Source organism: Centroberyx gerrardi, chromosome 4, assembly GCF_048128805.1.
Source record: "Centroberyx gerrardi isolate f3 chromosome 4, fCenGer3.hap1.cur.20231027, whole genome shotgun sequence".
Lineage (NCBI taxonomy): Eukaryota > Metazoa > Chordata > Actinopteri > Beryciformes > Berycidae > Centroberyx > Centroberyx gerrardi.
Genome location: NC_136000.1, coordinates 29,473,988 through 29,494,286, shown reverse-complemented (window position 1 = coordinate 29,494,286; position 20,299 = coordinate 29,473,988). Strand labels below are relative to the sequence as shown.

Sequence of the window (20,299 nt, the reverse complement as noted above, 5' to 3'; positions counted from 1 at the left end):
CCCCCCTCAAATCAGTCTTTCATTCCCGCCCCTCGCCTTCCCTTCAATTCCTTCCTCCTGCTTCTTCTTCCTCTCTCTCTCTCTCTCTTTCTCTCTCTCTCTCTCTCTCTCTCTCTCTCTCTTTCTCTCTCTCTCTCTCTCTCTCTCTCTGCGTCTGTCCATTCTCACTGGAACAAGGACCCTTAACAGCAGCACCTGAATCGCTCCTGTGTTTTATCACTGACACCGGTGAACAAAAAGCACACACACACGTTCATACATGTTTACACACAACCCGTCAGGGATCAGATTCCCATAATAAAGCGCATTTCGAAGTGGCTTATTTCATGAAAGGACAATTCTTTCATTCTGATGAATAACTGTGCAGTTGGTATTTGCAAAAATGTTTTTTATGAATTATTTACGAAACACCATGTACTTATATGACCAAAATCTCAGATTTTTTTGCTCCTTTTTCATGTAAAATACACCATGAAATAGAAATGACAGAAGAAAAAGCCTCTTTAAATTACCAGCTGTTTTTGTGATGAAGCAGCATGTCACATTTGGTGTCCATGTCTACAAATTAAGCTGAAAAAAAGGGTTTTACATACAGGGAATTTTGAGAAAAACGCCTTTAAAAATTTGACGCACCTGGTGTAAAAACATACTAAGTAACTAAGTGTAGTTGTTAGAAGCAAAGTATTCTAATATCTCAAAACTGACCAATCCAGCCAAAATCAGCAGTGCCTCACAAAGGGTCTTTATGGACGATCCCTTGCATATCCATAGTACCCAACCTTTATTTCACACGTTTTTGCCAGCATGTTGCTTTCCCCTCTCTTCCTCTCCCTCCCTCTCCCTTGTTTTCTCAGTCTCTCTCCCTCTCTCTTCCAGCCTCGCTCTGTCTGGAAGCCAGTGACGAGCTGAATGGTCGGAGCTGGGATGAAGTCATCATGTCTTTATATCATTATATTCTCCTTTTACCTTTTTTAGTCACAGAAAACCCAGAAGGGTGGGGCGCCGGGGCACAGATTGGCTGTCGATGGGAGTGACAGACACACACACACAACACACACACACCCTTTAACCCCGTTATGTGCCCACTCTTCCTCCTCCAGCGGGCCCAGTCCTTTCCATCCCGAGCTCCTTCAGAGTTTCCATGACAGAGCCACTTTAAATGGGCACAGTCACATTTATTTTTGGGAAATGCTGCGTAAAGTGACGTTGACATCCAGCGGACATAATGCTCTACTTTATGGCTTCTCGGCGTAATCATCGCTTTGCGTTTTGCGGTGCGACGCGTCTCAAGTGCCAGGGGGAAAAATGCTCCCATGGTTCCACAAGTACACTTCTGGAAAATGGTGGCATGTAAAGACTACAAGCGCTGAATGTTGTTAGGTGGAATAGAACCAGGGATGTAGTGGAGGGTAAACCCGCCTAAAGTCTGTTTAACCGCCTTCTATGGCTGATAGAATCTAAAGTCCTAACATTAAGTTAACATTATAGTAAGTAGTATCAAACTGATGAAAATCATAGGGAAAAAGGCGTAACTTTATGTTTTTCTGAAAGAATAATAGATCTTTGTTCATATTGGTGGTTATTTGCCTTGTGACGATCACCGACTGGAGGCCATAGTTTACCCTCCTTTTTATTTACCGCCACAACACTCAATAACACTGTAACATGCTGTCATTAAAGGGGCCCGACCCGCACCGTGTTGCATAGTACACTTAATGATGATGAAGTTGTTTTGGACCATCTTTTCGCTCGTATTCACGAAAACCCATCAGCGACCGCTAATTCCGAACAAGCGTCTTTTCAGCTACTTTTCCACTCCAGCTAATATATTCATGTGTACATATGTATGTGTGTGTGTGTGTGTATTTTAAGTAAGCACATACACATTGAATGACTATTTGCCACACACAAGCTTTTTTTTTTTTTGAGTGTGTGTGTGTGTACGAGTGCAGGCTGAGTAAACCCCACAGTGGTTCCAGGCCCAGGGTGAATAAAGGTGCCTTTTGTCAGGCACGGGGTGGGTTAGGGGGTTGGGGGTTGGGGGTGAGGGGGGTGTGGAGGGGTTGGGCTGGGTTGGGGTGTGTGTATGTGTGTGTGTGTGTGTGTGTGTGTGTGTGAGGGGGGAAGAGGGGGGTTCCAGTCTGGAACAAGCATGAATGTTCCCCTCAGTTCCCTCAGACATCGCACCTCCCTGCCTACTTTCACAGCACCGCTAGAAGAGAAAGAGAAGGAGAAGGAAGGAGGAGGGAGGGAGGGAGGGAGGGAGGACCTCAGGGTGGGGTAGGGAGGGGGTGCCAGGGTGGAGGAGGAGGAGGAGGAGGGCGGGTGGGCGAGCGGGAAGCCGGGGGAGGGTGGGGCCTGGGTCCAGCCAGTGAGCTCATTGGAACAGCGCTTGTTGTTTTATCCTCCTACCGAGCGTGTAGTTTTTGGAAGGCATACGAGCCGCCGGCCGGCCAGCTCCCTCAGTCGCCCCTCGCCGCCGCACCGGAGAGGAGCCGCCGCTGCTGCCGCCACCCCCCCGCCCCCCTTCTTCCTCCTCCACACACACACAGACGCACACACACTTCAGCCTGCCTGACTCTACTGACAGGTATCTGAGGCGGGATCCCGTCAAACGAAGACTTCGCCGATCGCCTCTTAAGTTTCGCTGGCGTTTTTTACCATTGCTTCTTTTTTACCCACCTCTCTTGAGTTTGTTTTGGGGTTTTTTCCTCCTTCCACCTCCTCCTCCTCCTCACCCTCACACGGTGGCGAGACGCCGAGCGGACAGACAGAAGAATTTCACACGGCGCCATAGAAGAAGAAGAAGACGAGGACGACGAAGGAGGACGGAGAGACAGAACGCTGAGGAAGCTAGTCCTAACCGGATTCGTTTTTGTCTCTCTCTCTCTGTTTTCTCCCGCAGTCGTCCGGCGCCCCGGTGGAAAATGACCCTCTCGGCGCGCTGCCTCCTGGATGGGGTGAGTTCACCGTACGCACTCCTCACACACACGCCTTTCCATGTCTCTGCACACACACACCTTGTAGGTACACACCTCACAAACACACATATTTTCTCAAGTATGTCTTGGCTGTGCTGTTGTGAAGCTGCTGAACTTTAGCGAGGATTTCTGAGCGGTTAGATCATTTGGCTTCTGTTAACTAGATTGTGGTTAATCTTGGGAGGTTCAGTTAGCGTGGAACTGACTGTAGAGCTGCCGCTAACTAGCTGTTCAGAAGCAGCTGGCAAGAGGCGGCCGCCGTTGAAGCAAAACCCATCAGTCAGGACCGGATTCTCCAGTCGGGGCTGTTTCCAATCTAAAACCTGCGCCCTCGCCAGCCTTGTGCAGGTAGGTCGGACGACTCTCGCCAGCGGTCGGCAGCCATTGGCTCTCGTTCTTGCGCCAGTGAAGCTAGAAGCGCCATAGAAGCACATGGCGCAATTCCTACCTGGGCTGCTCAAATTCCTCAAGTTTGCTTTTGAGCGAGTTTCTGGCGAAGTGCGGAAGAAATGTTTGCGGCGTGCGAGAGTTTTCTCTCAACCACCGGGACTCATCGGATGGTTTCCAGCCTTTCTGCAACATCAGAAACACTGCTGGATTCGTTGTTCAATTTCTTACAGTCTACATGAGCAGATCGATTGTTCATTCCTTGATTAATGCAGATCTCTTGATGTCGAGTCGCATTATGCCGTGGGGAATCTGGGTGAAATGGCTCTAGTTTCTTCTTCAATTCTCATTTTTCCACTTACGCACATCCTTTACTCATCCTTTATTAATTCCATTCTTAACGGGACTCGGCGCAATCCGGCCTGTTCCCAAGCGCGTAACGCCAATTCGATACACGCCAATTCATTCATAAGGAATGGCTGCTGGCAAGTTCTGTCCCCACCGAAAAACCGATTTTTCACAAGCTCCATCGCCCCAGCCGTGTTCTCTCCAACCCCCTCGCTCCAGCTCCCTGCCCCATGATGCCTTTTCAACATGTTGCGGTACCTCAAGACGAAAAACCTCAATTATATCGCTGGCTCAGATTCTCTGCTCTGGCGTGTTCCTTTTTCATCTGCGGTCGCTTTTTTTTTTTTTTTAAGTCCGAGAAAAGAGAAAGATGGGGGTAAAGGGAACGAAGAGAGGGAGAAGAAGTAGAGGTAAAAAAAAAAAAGAGATGGTGGGGAATGAAAGAAAGTCTTTGCTACAAGGAGGGGGGGGGGGTGAAAACTCGGAACAGACGAGTAAAGTGGGGGTGGGAGAGAGAGAGAGACAGCGAAAGAGCGAGGAGGGGGTAAAAAGAGGAGAGCTGCAATGTGAGCGCTACTGTTTCTACGCCCTCCACACACTCCTGTTAATGAGAAAAAGATGTCAGAGAGCGACGGAGGGAGGAGGAGGGGGCGCTGGGATCAGCGGCTTCACTTGGACTGCACACACACACACACACACACACACACACCTCACACTCTCCTCTATATTCCTGCTTTATGGTTCCTGACACAGTTGCCTCCAATGTAATTGTTCGACTTTTTTCTTGCACCTTTTTTTTTTGTGTCATTAAACATCTCCCTCCCTGTTCACTTTTGCTCTCCAGTACCCCACACACACACACACACACACACACAAAACCCTACCAGAGAGGCCATAGGTTTACCCCTAGCGAGGTATTTCAGATCAAGCCACAGTGAAATACCACACAGACTCGCCAGTTTTCGATCACGGTGGTGAGATCCCCCCCCCCCTCTCTCTCTCTCTCCCCCTCTCCCCCCTCTCCTCTTCTCTCTTCATCCCGGTAGGAATAATCAGCCCTACTGTCACTGTCAGGAACACTCATATAAATCCCTATGATCCCTATTTATTCACTTTTTCAAATCCGACTCATATCCTTTGTTCTCTCTCTCTCTCTCTCTCTCTCTCCCCCCTCCCACTTTTCCCGTCACTCTCCACTCTCTGTGCTCTCCTAATAAATCACAAATCCACAAAAGTCACCCTAAAACAACGCTGTCCCCTGTTGCTTCCATCCACAGAGAAGCGCCAGGACAATGGGAGGGTGTACTTCGTCAACCACAACACGCGGACCACGCAGTGGGAGGATCCGCGGACCCAAGGGTGAGACTCCGAGCGTAGCGAGTGGACCATGCGTGTGTGTACGTGTGTGTGCGTTTGGTAGCTTGTACGTCTTCGGTCATACAGTATATAAGAAAACATGATCACCGTACACAGTTTAGCGTTAGGTTTCCCACCGATCACGGAATTTCCTGGAATGTCATGGAGGTTAGAGAGGTGTGTTCCAGGCAGGGAAAGTCAGGGAATATTAGGGAATTTCACAAATGGGCCACTTTACAGGAATATAGCAGAATGTGTTTTACCGCTGAAAAACCACATTAACAAACCAGGAAGGGATGCAATTTTCTCCGACTTAGTCCTGGAAAGTTGTGGAGAAGTCATGGAATTGTACATCAGGTCCATGGTGAGAACTTTGATTGTAGCTCAACTCACACCCAGCAGGCACCAAACATGACTGTATTACAACCAGTGATCACCAGCCTGGTGATACTAATTGGATGCTGTCTCTGTGCAGCATTCATCGGCCCCCATTCGTATTTTGGCAAGTGAGGAGTATGTACTCTACGCCTGAAAATGACTGGCAGGTATCTATCTCTGGTCTGAAGCCAGAACAGCAAATGAGTTTCTTCTCTGAGTTCAAAATCGCGCACTCACACCCTCTCTTTGCCGATCATTTGGTTATTTTTTCCGACATCCACCTCTGTTTATTTGTCATTAAAAACCCGGGAAAAGCGCTCCTCCTTTTCTGTGTCCACCTCACTCATACCGATCACCCCTCTCCCTCCCCGTCAGACAGTTAGGGCGGAATGAAGAGTTTCACGCCTCGCAAAGTTGAATGTTCGGTTCTTTCCCCTCGAAGACGCACACAGGGCATTGGTTCATCCTTAAGGTGGACCGGACAAATCAAGCGCACCTCAAGGCTCACCCCGCCTTGACGCGGCTGTGAGTTTCAGGGCAGGACGAGGGCCAGCGGAGGGCTTTTATCTCAGCTTCTTTCAGATCCACGGGCTTTTGGGGGGAAGGGAAGGGGGGGGGGGGGGGGGGGGGGGGGGTGTGCTAGTCTTTTATCCCGGGGACGAGGCCCTCCGGCTGGGACCGTGCTCACTGCCCCTCTCCCTGTTGCAGGATGATCCAGGAGCCCCCCCTGCCCCCGGGCTGGGAGATGAAGTACACCGCCGAGGGAGTCCGATATTTTGTGGACCACAACTCGCGCACCACCACCTTTAAAGACCCCCGCCCCGGCTTTGAGTCAGGGTAAATATTCACTCAGCCCCCCCCCCCACCCCAACCCCCACCCCCACCCCCTCTGCAACCCCTTTTTATTTCAAAATCAAAGTATATTACAGACCAAGGCAAAAACATACTCAGGAAATGGTCTCTAGCATCGAGCTGCTTGCGGTCTGTCGGATTTTACTTATTTTGCAGCCTGAGCAGCCCACCCCCCCCCCAAAAAAAACTTATTGCAAAGTGAACAAAATCAAGCTATTTTTACATTTTTTTGTCAAATCCTGTACAATGATTTTGCCCAGGTCTGCTATATATTGCAAATATTAATTTAGACGCCCCCCCCCACTTTGTGAAATCATAAAATAGGACAAAACTCTATATATTTTCCCGTAGACTGCATTGTGTTTTCAGAGAAGCAACATTTCTTTTTATCTGCAACTTTATTGAGCCCATGCTTGATCATTGCCTGCCTTCTTTTTTTTATCAGTTCTCATCACTTCGCCTTTTCTATTTCTTCACGCTGCTTTGAATCAGACAGAATCATCTTCCAGGGTGCCAGATATTTCACACTAACAAAGGGAGTCATATTTTATCACATGCACATGTTTCACACACACACACACACACCTTCCCCTCCGCTTGTGGAGCTTGTGCGCCTTGCCTTGAAGCAGTCTCAAATCTCCCCCAGAAAGTCAGGAAAATGTGCAGATGTGCGACAGCAGATCCACTGCAGACTGCATGTGTGTGTATATACTGTGTGTGTGTGTGTGTATGCTCAGCCTGCAAGTGTGTATTTGCTTGCGCGGTGGTTCTTGTGTATGCACAAATATGGTAGTCTCTCTGTGCGTGTGTGTGTGCATCTGCAAACTCCTTTTTCATGCTGATGTTTCAACAATATGAAGGTCTCCAGGCTGTATTTTTAGGCCGGCGGTCATGGAGGGGTTCCGAAAGTGTCTTAAATGTTTTTCGCGCCGGATCCCGAAGGAGCGTGTGTGTGTGTGTGTGTGTGTGTGTGTGTGTGTGTGTGTGTGTGTGTGTGTGTGTGTCCGCGGGGCCAGCGCTCTGCCGCTGCGGTCTCCATTTCCTAACCCAAACCAAGATGTGCCTGGCAGCTTGGCAAGCGCAAATCCCGACGCATTAGAGGCCTCTCTCTCTCTCTCTCTCTCCCCACCTTTCTCTCTCTCTCTCTCTCTCTCTCTCTCTCTCTCTCTCTCTCTCTACACCCCTCCCTTCCTCCCAGTATCTGTCGATCTCTCTCTCTCTCTCTCTCTCTCTCTCTCCCAGCCTCGTCGATGCTGACAAGGCACATATCGAGTGTGTGTGTGTGTGTGTGTGTGTGTGCAGCGGGTTGGTGGAGCTTATACTAACACAGCTGCGCGCCTGGACTCACCTCCGTCTACGAGCCCCAGACACACCAAGTCATTATTTAGAGCAAGGGCGGCCGGTGTGAATTTAAGACTTCATTTATGTTGTTTCTACGGTCCGCAACGGCGATGCCCAAACTGGGGTCCGGGGACCACCGGGGGGTTCTTAAAGGAATACACCAAGGTTTTTGGGAGGTTGTCCCGCTGGTGAACCTACCTTAAGTGATGAGAACATCACAACAACACCAAAATCATCCATGTGTCCCTCGTAGATCTTTATAGTCTTATCGGCAAAAGTGGTGATGTTCGGAATTCATATTGTTGGCTTTTCTATGCTTGGTGGCTATTTTTTAGCTTTGAAAGAGATGTATATCCATTTCTCATTCACTGAGAAGAATTTACTTTACTGATGTCATCTTACATGATGACTGGGTACTGAAGTCCTCAAAATGCAGCTACTTCTAAAAATAATTCTAAAATTAGAAGCTTGGGCTTAAATGAACTTTCCCATAATCCCCCCAAAAACCAGAGAAGAAATAAACACGATTGATCCATAGACGGCGAATGAACCTGGAAACTGTGATTATCTTGCTGTTTTGTCCAGTCCTGGTCCCATCAGTGGAGTGAATCGCCAACTGACCTGACCAGGACTTGTGGATCAGAGGTATTGCTGTGTTATTGACTCTCTCTCTCTCTCTCTCTCTCTCTCTCTCTCTCTCTCTCTCTCTCTCTCTCTCTCTCTCTCTCTCTCTCTCTCTCCCTCTCCCTCTCTCTCTCTCTCTCTCTCTCTCTCTCTCTCTCTCTCTCTCTCTCTCTCTCTCTCTCTCTCTCCTCTCTCTCCCTCTCTCTCTGTGTGTGTGTGCAGGTCGCGGCAGGGCGGTTCACCCGGGGCCTACGATCGCAGCTTCAGGTGGAAATACCACCAGTTCCGTTTCCTGTGCCATGTAAGTGCTGACTGGAGTCCGCAGTCCGAATAAAACTCTCGGTGTGTTACTGGACCAGTTTGAGTTAAGGACATTCTGGCTGGGGGTTCGACGGATATGGGTTTTTGAAAACCAATATTTTCAAAGCTGCTCTTTGAGTTCATGTCTACTCTGAACTTGTTCTTTGAACTTATGTTTTGTTGTTGTTGTCGTCTCTGTCCAGTCCAACGCCTTGCCCAGCCATGTGAAGATCTCCGTGTCCAGACAGACGCTGTTTGAGGACTCGTTTCAGCAGGTCAGTGGCAGACCACTTGCCGGCTCAGGGCAAAACCGATGAAGTCGCTTTAGAAATGACTTGTTCACCGCTGCTAAAAATCTCATTTCATTCAACTTCTGTCATCAGATCATGAATGTGAAGCCATACGACCTGCGCCGCAGACTCTACATCATCATGCGAGGAGAGGAGGGCCTGGACTACGGCGGCATCGCCAGGTGAGGCCGGCGAATGAAACGAACGCACCCCTCCCTCCCCCTCATCTCCCGTCTTTCTGTGTGTGGTGTTACAGGTGTCTCAGCAGGGGCCCCGTTACTCGACCCATTTATGTTAACCTTTTGTTAATGTTGGTGTTGGTGACCTTGGTTTTTTTTTACCCCCTCTCCCCAGTCCCATCCCCTCCCCCCTCCTCTTCGTCCCTCCATCCTATTCCTGCCTTTTCTCTCTCCCTCCATCTCCAGGGTATCTGCGGGTTCTTAAAAAATCAAAAAAAGTCTTTCAAATTATCTAAATTTAAGGCCTTCAAAAGTATTAAATGTATTTAAATCCAGTTATTAGAGGTCTTTTTTTCCCCACCATGTAATGGCAGGTTTCTTTGCGCTGCATATCCACTCTTAGGCTAATCCAGAACAGGGTTAGTAGTACAATATGCATCAATATGCGTCATATCTGCTTTACTAAACACAGTTGGACTTCATGTCCCTTGGTGTCCTTTTTCTTTTACCACCCATTTATGGAATCAGAAATATGTTCAGTCAGAAATAAGCCGCTTTTGATAGCTTTTTGTTTCTTTATTTTGGCTTTTAAGGGATTAAATTCAATTGCAGGCCGCATTGAAAAGGTCTTAAAAGGGCGATAAGTACGATTTTTACTGTGTGAGACTTGTATAGGAGATCAGTCATGTTGGAATTCCTACTGGTCCTATGGAAGTTATAGATTACAAACCTGCAGATACCCAGCTTCTCCCCCATCCTCCTCTCCTTCCTTCCCTCCATCAACCCACCCCCCACCCCCCACTCCCCACCCCGCGTCCGCTGCGTTCCAGGTCTATCTCTCTTGTTTATGTTATTATTTTGTATTCTTTTTGGGTATTTTTTTTTTGTTTTTTGCATTGTGTCTCTGTCTCCGGTGTCACGTCAGTGGTTTTACCCTATGGTAGGTGACGTCATGCTGTTCTACCACAGGGTAGAACCACGGACGGGATGTTGGGAGGTGTCTGCGTCCGTCCGTCCGTCTGCCCCGTCCGTCCATCTGTCCCTCCTCCCTCCCATATACCCACGCCGGGGGAGGGAAGGGGGCCCCGGGAGCGCTTGGTGGTGGCGCTGGTGGTGGGTGGTGGCGACCGCGGCCCTCATTCTCTCTTAACATGCATCCTCCTACAGTCCATTTGTGTTTTGTTCTGTTTTTTTTATACTCTACCCTGCTGTATGTATATATCCTCGATGGTATATGTTTTGTCTTCATGTGATTTATGTGTCAGTTATGGTTTGTCTATGTATGTGCTAGTTTGCCCCAATGAAATTCTTAATTTCTACCTGCCTGAAAGCACCTTGCTGTAATTCGATGAGACAAACCGAGTGGCGGCCTCTCTTAAGAGACAAAAACCTCCTCCCCCCACATTATCCGGTTTCACCCCACTTATCGCCGCTCTGTCTCCAAATGCCCCGTCAGACAAAATGTCATTGCGGAAATAGACGGAGGATCGATCTGAACCTCCTATCTGGGAACTGGCTCCTGGAAATAGTCCAAAATACCACAGCGATTATGAATACCTGGAAACGATGGGACCGGCCCGCACAGGCTCACAGTTCAGTTAGACGCGTCTTGTCTGAGCCAAACCTTGTTTCAGATTTATTAGTATATTTTATACTGTTATGTTGTACTTTAAGCTGCGGAATTACTGTTTGTTTCATTATTGATTTTGTTCTTTTTTTTTGCCTTTCTTATGATAATGTGCATTTTTTTTTGATTAAGTATGTGCAAAAGTGATACATTTCTGTCCTTGGATTCATTGTACTTGAATTAAGTATTGTCTTTACTATAAGATGTCTTGTTTTTCATGTCATTGTCGTCTTTTTTTAATCTGTAATTCTTGTCGTCCCAGAAAATGTGTTTTATTTGTTGTGTCAGCATTTGGTGCTCTTACCATACAGACAGTAAAGATATTTTTGTTTTCTTCCAGCGATCACTGCTAACCACCTTCTCACCCGCTTCCACTTCTGCTGACCCAGACTCGGAGCATTAGCTCGGGGTCCAGCAGCGTCTGACTCTGTGTGTCCTTGCTCTCCGCCCGCAGGGAGTGGTTCTTCCTGCTGTCCCACGAGGTCCTGAACCCCATGTACTGCCTGTTCGAGTACGCCGGCAAGAACAACTACTGTCTGCAGATCAACCCGGCCTCCTCCATCAACCCCGACCACCTCACCTACTTCCGCTTCATCGGACGCTTCATCGCCATGGTGAACACATACTGTCTAATCGTGCAAAATCCTCTATATCCGTAATGTATGGAGCGCAGTATCTATCTCTCGCTTTCCCTCTTTCTGTCTGGGATCGACTCCAACAGAAAGCTGTAGGTCCCAAAACCAACACCCTCCACCCCTCCTTCCCTCTGCCACCCCACCCTCCACCCTCCACCCCCCCACCCACACCATGACCTCACTGCCGCACCCAGCCCACACCCGCCAATAGTCGCCTATATTTAGTCCTAAAGCGCACTTCGCTGACTTGCCTTATAAAGATGCTTCTCTCTACTAACTCCCAAACTAGCAAACCCTCTCTCTCTCTCTTTTCTGAGTTTTTTTCCTTACCTTTTGTTGGTTTCTGTCTTTGTCCCCCCATTTTCTCTTTTTCCTGCTACTTTGTTTATTTCCACGTCTCTCACCCTCTCTCTCTGTCTATCTGTCTCTATCAGCCTGCCTCTTCCTCTGTCTCTTGTGTGTGTGCGTGTGTGTGTGTGTGTGTGTGTGACGCTGGCCGCAGAGACAGACGGACGGACAGACAGATGGTCAGTCAGGACAGAACAGAACAGACTGTGATTGAGTCAGTCAGTGGGCGTCTGTGTTGTTCTTGGCGCGCGGCGACACCGAGCCCTCTGCGGTGTTTTAACATTAAACAGCCCCGTCTGGCCCGATCTACTCACTCTACCTCTCTGTGCACACACACACACACACACTCTCTCACAGAGGGAAGATTGTGACGAAGGTGGTTGGGTTGGAAGTGTGTGTGGGTCCGCAGTTTAGATCATTATAATAGAGAGAAAAGAAAGAAGTTAATTCGGAAGCCATATCTAAATAAGGCGACAGTAAACATGTTGTCCGGTACGAATGGTGCAGTCCCCCCTCTGGGCCAATCGGTAACAACTTGTCACCTTGTTTTGACCTGTAAGCATAGCGCCCCCCTTGGGCCAATCAGTGTAACTTTGAAAAAGTCAGAATGCCTTGGTGAGATGCATCATTTCCCATCATTTCATCAAGATAAAAAATAAAGTAAAAAATGGAGCATTCAGGACCAAAGTTCCCTCTAAGCTGATAGCTTGATGACCTACATCTAATAATTTATCACTTTAGCCCAATCCTCAGAAATGGAGTCTGTTTATAGAAGCAGGTTTGGAAGTTTTGCTGGCAAATGACATTAGATGCAGGGACTTTGTCGTAGCTTAGAGTTTAGTGAACTGACCCTGAGTCTGTATGTCTTAACGGTAACGTGGAACAATTTCTAATTTCTAACGGAAAATGTCTAATCCTCCCCGCAGGCCTTGTACCACGGGAAGTTCATCGACACCGGCTTCACGCTGCCGTTCTACAAGCGAATGCTGAACAAGAAACCCACGCTCAAAGACCTGGAGTCCATAGACCCCGAGTTTTACAACTCCATCATGTGGGTCAAGTAAGTAAAGCAGCACGGGTTTGCCTCTTAAGTGTGTGTGTGCGTGTGTGTTTCCATACTTGTGAAGACCAAACATCCTCACAAGGATAGAAAGATGAGGAAAACCTGCAAAGTGAGGACATTTAAGGTTTAGGGGGTGTGTGTGGGCATGTAGGTGTTTTCTCTACTTATGTGTCCGTGTGTGTGTGTGTGTGTGTGTGTGTGTGTGTGTGTGTCCAGGGAGAACAGCCTGGAGGAGTGCGGCGTGGAGTTGTATTTCGCTCAGGACATGGAGATCCTCGGGAAGGTCTCCACTCACCAGCTGAAGGACGACGGAGAGAACGAACTGGTCACCGAGGAGAACAAGGAGGAGTACATCAGGTCAGACTTTTTTTCTTTGCTGTATCCTGTTATTTGCTGCTGCTGCAACACCTCAGTTTCCCCTCAGAGGTCTAATCTGGGTTCTCTCTGGGACAGCCTGCTGACTGACTGGAGGTTTACCCGCGGGGTGGAGGAGCAGACCAAAGCCTTCCTGGACGGCTTCAACGAGGTGGTGCCCCTGGAGTGGCTCCGCTACTTCGACGAGAAGGAGTTGGAGGTATTTATGACATCGTATCGTGGTCGTATCGAATCGTGAACCCCACATCGCGTATCGTGAGATAAGCACGTCGTCCCATCCCTAAGTGGGGGCCGAAAGGTTTTCCAGGATTTGAACGATGACAGAAATCCGTTCCCGAGCCTGATGAAATGAAAGCGAATTGGATTGAACCCCCAGCCCCTGATGCATCCCCGATCCTGATTGATGGAGGACTCTTCGCTCTTTCTCCTTGACTCCCGCTCCGGCTGGGTTTTGATCCGAGCGCGTCCCCGCCTTGGACCAAATTCAATCCCACAGAGCCAATTAATTAAATTCGTCCGCCGGAGCCGGGATGTGCCGTGACTCACTCCGCCGATGATGTCACGTCCTGCGTTGTCCTCTGCCTAACGCCTAAGCCATAAAAAAAATGAAGGGCACACACCTTCTCTCTCTGTGTGCAGTCTAAAAGTCGTTCGCCAGTGTGCGTTTCTGTGTGCGAGATGCAGGGAATAGATTTTAAGAGATTGTATTCCGATCCAGGCCGTTTCTTTTCTTCTTCTTTGGTCGACAAAGCTATTATTCTAATGCGTTTCCTCCGGTTCGTTCCTTTCAGCTGATGCTGTGCGGCATGCAGGAGATCGACTTGGCCGACTGGCAAAAGAACACCATCTACAGACATTACACCAAGAACAGCAAGCAGATCCACTGGTTCTGGCAGGTAGGAACACACACTGTCGATCACCAGCTGTTTCCTCAGCTTCCAGACGGCAAATACTACTAGAAAATACTGTTCACTCAGCTTTCACATGGTAAATATGGACCCGTCTCACCGCAGGTGGTGAAGGAGATGGACAACGAGAAGAGAATCCGTCTCCTGCAGTTCGTCACAGGAACCTGCCGGCTTCCCGTCGGAGGCTTCGCTGAACTCATAGGTAAAGGAAAAGAAAATTCACACAAATCCACATTCCTTTCTGTTGACCTTTAGGATCTCCTGTGGTTTAAAGATAATAGGTGTAAGTGACAGTGTTCTATGCACTTACTTTGGTTCTTAGGCTAGCTTACAGTTTGCATTTACGGTTATGGAAAGTGGGAGAAGCTTTTATTGTGTTCCCAGCAGAACATACTGGGAAATTGGTTTACTGGTCCTAGAATGAGAGGGAAATAAACTTCCAAATGTGAAAGTTGATTATGAAGCTCTCAATCAAATGAACACACAAATGCTTTGTCAACACAAGCAATGTTGAATGCTTGATGGAGACACAGTTGATTTATGTTTTTTCCCCATCTAAGTCTATTGCCTCATGCACCAAATAAGTGTGAGTTTTATTAACTCATCTGGTGTGGAGCAACGGTGCAAAAAAAGCAAAGATGTCAACTGACCAGTCATTACCCATTTAAATATGCGGTTAAACCAAGTCAGACATTAGCTTATATTTTATTCAATACCTTTCCAAGAACTTTGACAACAGCAAGCAGGAAGATGGGTTTTTTTTCGGAAGCAGCTGTGATGAAAAATTCAAGCTGACATTTGACAAAAAGGCTGAGACTGTCCGTGTCTTTCCCCCCTGCAGGGAGTAACGGTCCCCAGAAGTTCTGTATAGACAAGGTGGGGAAGGAGACTTGGCTTCCAAGAAGCCACACCTGGTGAGTGACCGTTCCCACCGCTGACATTATCAACTCTTTCTTTCTCTCTTTCTTTATCTGTTTTGATCGTACACCGTGTTTCTGAATCAGTAACTGATACACCCCCCCCCCTTCCCCCCACAGCTTCAATCGTCTGGACCTGCCCCCCTACAGAAGCCTGGAGCAGCTGAGAGAGAAGCTGCTGTTCGCCATCGAGGAGACGGAGGGATTCGGACAGGAGTAACGGAGAGGGAAGACGGATAGAGGAGAAACTTTTGTTGGGATAGTTTTTTTTTTTTTGTATCATTATTTTTCATTTCTTAATCACAGGGCTACGAAACCGCCTGTCATCTGATCTGTACATCGAAGCCCCCCTCCCCCCCTCACCTCGGGGGGGACGATCATGTTTTGTAACGCGAGACTGGACTGAATGGTGGGATTAAGGCGGGGGAACAGGGGAAGGAAAGGTGTGTGTGTGTGTGTGTGTGTGTGTGTGTGCGCACGTGCAGCGTCATTGTGAACACGCATGCAAATAGTGCGTATGTGTTTGAAAGGACGGAGCGACCAGAGAAGTATATTTGACCAGAGTCCCCCCCACACACACACACACACACACACACACACACACCTCCGCTCACCGCTTAGAAACGCACCGAAAACAAGAGAAACAGGATAGTTTTAATATCAGCAGCAAAATCACAACAGCACAGCTACACGCAAATACACTATATCATATCTACCAGAGGAGAAATACATTTCTTTTTTTTTTACATTTTAAAGTGACGTGAGAGAGAGCAAGAGAGGAAGAGTGTATGAGAGGAATCGAGCGCATGTGTGTGTCCATATATGAGAGACGAAGAGCTGTTATCACGAACTAGCGTACCTCTGTTGCAGAGGCTAGAGTGGTGAGATGTGATTTTATTTTTCTGTTCATTGTGAAATTTTGCTTTTTTTTTTTTTTCCTGTACATAGCTAAAATAAATGAGACTCCAATCTTGAACAGTCGTGAAACTGTGACTTTATTTATGTCAGTTACAGGCTACTGTAACTGAAGGGGGGTGTGTAGGAGGAGGAAAGTTCTATCAATGTTGTTGCAATTCCCGCTGGTCGCCAATAGAGGTCGATAAAGAGCAGAAACAGCTTAATATTACGAAATGTCCCTTTACGTTTTTACTATCAAGCTTGGATCAAGGCGTCTTTGAGGGAAATAATCACTCACATCTCTAGACTGCTGAGTATATACAGTATGTTCCAAGCAGAGGTGTGACCAAGTCAACTTTGCTCAAGTCCCAAGTCAGTCTCAAGTCTTGAGGCACAAGTCTCAGGTCAAGTCCCAAGTCTAAATGTAGATTACCAGTCAGAACAAAAAATCCAGTCCAGTATCAATATCTTTTCAATGCAATATGGTTTTAATAGGATAAAAACTTGGTAAGAGCATCATGAGTTTGATTTCTATAATCAGTTTCAACTTCAAATTCAATCATTCCATACAAATTCAGAAAACAGAATTTAAATTCAGTCGTCTGCTGGAACAAATCTCATCACTTTCAATCTAAGTCATTTACACAAACACAAGATCTCAAGTCAAGACTTTAGAAACCTTTTCAAGTCATCAAAGTACAAGTCAGAGTCAAGTCCCAAGTCACCAGAACCCAAGTCAAGTCAAGTCTCAAGTCTTCTCTTCATGCATCAAGTCTCAAGCTATTAAAACTGTGACTTGAGTCCAAGTCATGTGACTCGAGTCCCAACCTCTGGTTCCAAGTGATAGCTACCGAAAACGAGACGAGACACATTCAAATTAGCAACAACAGCTAACATCTGAGCATGTGATGGAGGGAAAGTTCCACATCCAGCACTTTCAAGTCGGCCGCATTCACATGCTGTTTTGTTAGAAAATCAAACCCGATGGAAGTCCTGCAGCTTAACAAGCTTGTTTAATGAGCTTCATTGAAACAACTGGTAGTTATGATGGTAACTCTGGCTAACTGCAAACATGTAATAAAGGTGCATGTGTATAGACGTTTTTTCTTAGCTATGACTGATACTGCCATAATTCAGATCAAATAACAGCACTCAGTTATACAATTCATACATGTTGTTCCTGTGGTGTTGGTAAACTAAAGTAAAACTTGGGTTCCAATGCAGAAGTGACTGACAACAGGATTCGACTGATGTGGCTTTTTGAAGGCCGATACCGATATTCTTTTCACATTTTGTGCTGATATTCAATAGGCTAGCTTTAAATTTGACTATTTTCCTGCCAAAAAAATACCTGACCCCCCTGCATCCACATGTCCTTACCAAGATAGTTAGAGAGCTGTAAGAGAAAAGCAGCTTATGATTTTAATAGGATGAGATAAGCTAAAACTGACAATTACAACACTAGGATAATTATTATGTTGCCAAGTGGATCCAACAGGCAACAGGTTATGTTGTACAGAATTTCTGACTTGGGTACTTTTTTTTTTTTCTTTTAATCCCCCAAGTCAACTTTGTTTTGATGACAGGTCAACCATGAGCGAAATCCCCTCTGGCTGAGAAAGACATTGGGAGACTTGCGATACTTGAGTATGAATTCAGTCTCATATCAGTGCATTATTATATTATATGTACTGTAGATAAATAGAGGAAAATTTGAATTCCTATAATAGGGCCCCTTTAAAAGATTTATTGCCATTGCAGCATGAAACTATATGAAAAGTCTCAGCTAAACTGAGACTTTTCATACAGTTTCATACAATTCTGCTGTCTAAATGAATGATGAAAAGCAAATACTAATTAAAATTTACCATACTTTATATTACCATGCAGTTCAATGTAATGAACATCAGTTTGATTGTTTAACGTGTGACTTTGCATATGATAGCAGATATCTGCATTAATAGATGATGCATTGAAGTCTATATTGAAAAGTATAAAGAGGATCAAAAGCTGAATACCTCCACACATCTCCTTAAATAAGTTAACATTTTATAGCTGAGACAGTCTCTAGCTGAAACTATGTGGAAGTAGCCTTGTTTCTACTGCTGCTGAGTCTTGATTGAGACCAAGGAGGGCAAATCTTGTTTGCAAATCTAAATGATACTCAGTGATACTGTTGAATAAAAGTTGATGGAGTCAGAGGTGCTGCAATTATTTTTTTTATTTTTTTTCATATGAAGCTACTGCATTCACAGTGCCGGCCTCGGTGCTAAATTCTGATTCTTTTGCTCAGATGTGTCAGATGGATTGGTGGGAAAAAAATCAGAATTGGGAGCGGCAGTTCAAATGAAGCCTGTCACTCCTCAGCACGGGTAAAGCAACGACGGATGGCCCTCCTCACTCTGGAGAAGAATCGCCGCATCTTTTTAACAGGTCTGAACTTTTTTTTCTTGACCTCAGTGGAGATAACGGTTGAAGCCTCATCAGCTGGGTCAGTGGTAGTGGCAGCCCTATCACCCAGGACAGAAGTCTTCTCAACCGGGACAGCGGTAACGGAAGTCTTGTCGACCGGGACAGCGGTAACGGAAGTCTTGTCGACCGGGACAGCGGTAACGGAAGTCTTGTCGACCGGGACAGAGGTAGCGGGAGCCTTGTCGACCGGGACAGCGGTAACGGAAGTCTTGTCGACCGGGACAGAGGTAGCGGGAGCCTTGTCGACCGGGACAGCGGTAACGGAAGTCTTGTCGACCGGGACAGAGGTAGCGGGAGCCTTGTCGACCGGGACAGCGGTAACGGAAGTCTTGTCGACCGGGACAGAGGTAGCGGGAGCCTTGTCGACCGGGACAGCGGTAACGGAAGTCTTGTCGACCGGGACAGAGGTAGCGGGAGCCTTGTCGACCGGGACAGCGGTAACGGAAGTCTTGTCGACCGGGACAGAGGTAGCGGGAGCCTTGTCGACCGGGACAGCGGTAGCGGAAGTCTTGTACACCGGGATAGAGGTAGCGGGTGCCTTGTCGACCGGGACAGAGGTAGCGGGCGCCTTGTCGACCCGGACAGCGGTAACGGAAGTCTTGTCGACCGGGACAGAGGTAGCGGGAGCCTTGTCGACCGGGACAGCGGTAGCGGAAGTCTTGTACACCGGGATAGAGGTAGCGGGTGCCTTGTCGACCGGGACAGAGGTAGCGGGCGCCTTGTCGACCCGGACAGCGGTAACGGAAGTCTTGTCGACCGGGACAGAGGTAGCGGGAGCCTTGTCGACCGGGACAGAGGTAGCGGAAGTCTTGTCGACCGGGACAGAGGTAGCAGAAGCCTTGTTAACTGGGACAGAGGTGACTGAAGCTCTGTCATCAGATTCAGCAGCAGGTGAAGAGCTGTCATGAGAGAAATCCTGGACCTCTATGTCTTCTTCGCTGCTGGTTACACTGGGGATTGAGTTACAGGCCGAGTCCCGCAGTGTGCAGATGTTCATGGCCAGGAAAGACTCTTTCGCATGAGAGCTGGTGGCGTAGAAGTCCTTCAGGTGGCTCATAGTGATGAATTCATGCTGCAGAGCGTCGCTGGGCGTGACCCTCTCCTCAGCATCAATTTCCAGCATCATTTGCAAGAGGTTTATGAATGCCCACATGTCCTCATGCTCAATCCCTTCTGCCTCCTCTGGGTAGAGGTATATCAAATCAGGGAGCCAATCCACCATGTGAGTCCTGCTCGCTCGGGACTTGATTCCAGTTTCGCTTTTAAACTCCTTTGGTGTCTTCAGCCTCCAGACGTCTGGGTCACGTTTGAAGTAGATGTCAGTATAGACACCGGCATCGAGCAGGTGCTGTTCAGGAAGTCCCTGCATCTCCACAATGAGTCGTATTGCGTCATATTTGCTGCGTGAATCGTAGAGCTCAGTGCCCAGGAACATGTAGGCCATGATGCACCCGAGGGCCCACATGTCTATGGCCTCGGTGACTGGGAGGCCCAAGAGGACCTCTGGAGACCTGTAGCAAAGCGCCTGAAAGATTTCCCCAGGATTCACTTCCGAGGCAGGGATGGCCAGACCAAAGTCAATTAGCTTGACTTTCAATGGCTGGTCCACACAGTCCACCAGCATTACATTGTCTGGCTTTAGGTCTGCGTGGATCACACCTATTGATTTCAAAGCTGCAAAGGCCGTAACCAGCTGCTTTGCAATCGGTCTAATTTCTTGGAGAGATAGGGGCTCACCGTCTCGCTCCTTCATAAAATCATGCAGACTCTTGTCCAGCATTTCGAAGACGAGACAGGGGTGTCCTCGGTGCATGAAACACTCGTGCCACCGCACCAAGTGATACATGTCTGCATCCAAAAAACTGACAATTCCCAGCATGGCCCACTCTCTATTGAAATCCAGCATGGCATCAGCCCCCTTCCTGAGCACCTTTATAGCCACTTTTTTGTCTGTGCCCAACTTCAGGCACTGGGCCACTTTGCCAAAGCACCCCTGCCCCTTGAACACCTGAACCAGGTAG

The 20,299-nt window shown here is 47.7% G+C and overlaps 1 protein-coding gene across 3 annotated transcripts in view; it reads left to right on the top strand.

The window, feature by feature from the left end:
• Window positions 1–15,885, top strand: part of wwp2 (WW domain containing E3 ubiquitin protein ligase 2) — a 44,489-nt gene extending 28,604 nt beyond the window's left edge. For 2 of the 3 annotated variants that reach the window (XM_071911279.2, XM_071911280.2), the window contains exons 11-24: window positions 2,906–2,960; window positions 4,994–5,075; window positions 6,159–6,287; window positions 8,490–8,568; window positions 8,771–8,842; window positions 8,951–9,039; window positions 11,118–11,277; window positions 12,573–12,706; window positions 12,926–13,066; window positions 13,163–13,283; window positions 13,876–13,980; window positions 14,098–14,194; window positions 14,834–14,906; window positions 15,030–15,885. In XM_071911279.2, the coding sequence (XP_071767380.1) occupies window positions 2,906–2,960; window positions 4,994–5,075; window positions 6,159–6,287; window positions 8,490–8,568; window positions 8,771–8,842; window positions 8,951–9,039; window positions 11,118–11,277; window positions 12,573–12,706; window positions 12,926–13,066; window positions 13,163–13,283; window positions 13,876–13,980; window positions 14,098–14,194; window positions 14,834–14,906; window positions 15,030–15,129 (1,437 nt within the window). In that variant the 3' untranslated portion in view covers window positions 15,130–15,885. The remainder of the gene's footprint in view (window positions 1–2,905; window positions 2,961–4,993; window positions 5,076–6,158; window positions 6,288–8,489; window positions 8,569–8,770; window positions 8,843–8,950; window positions 9,040–11,117; window positions 11,278–12,572; window positions 12,707–12,925; window positions 13,067–13,162; window positions 13,284–13,875; window positions 13,981–14,097; window positions 14,195–14,833; window positions 14,907–15,029) is intronic. The other variant, XM_071911281.2, reaches the window with a different exon arrangement.
• Window positions 15,886–20,299: the final 4,414 nt, after the last annotated feature.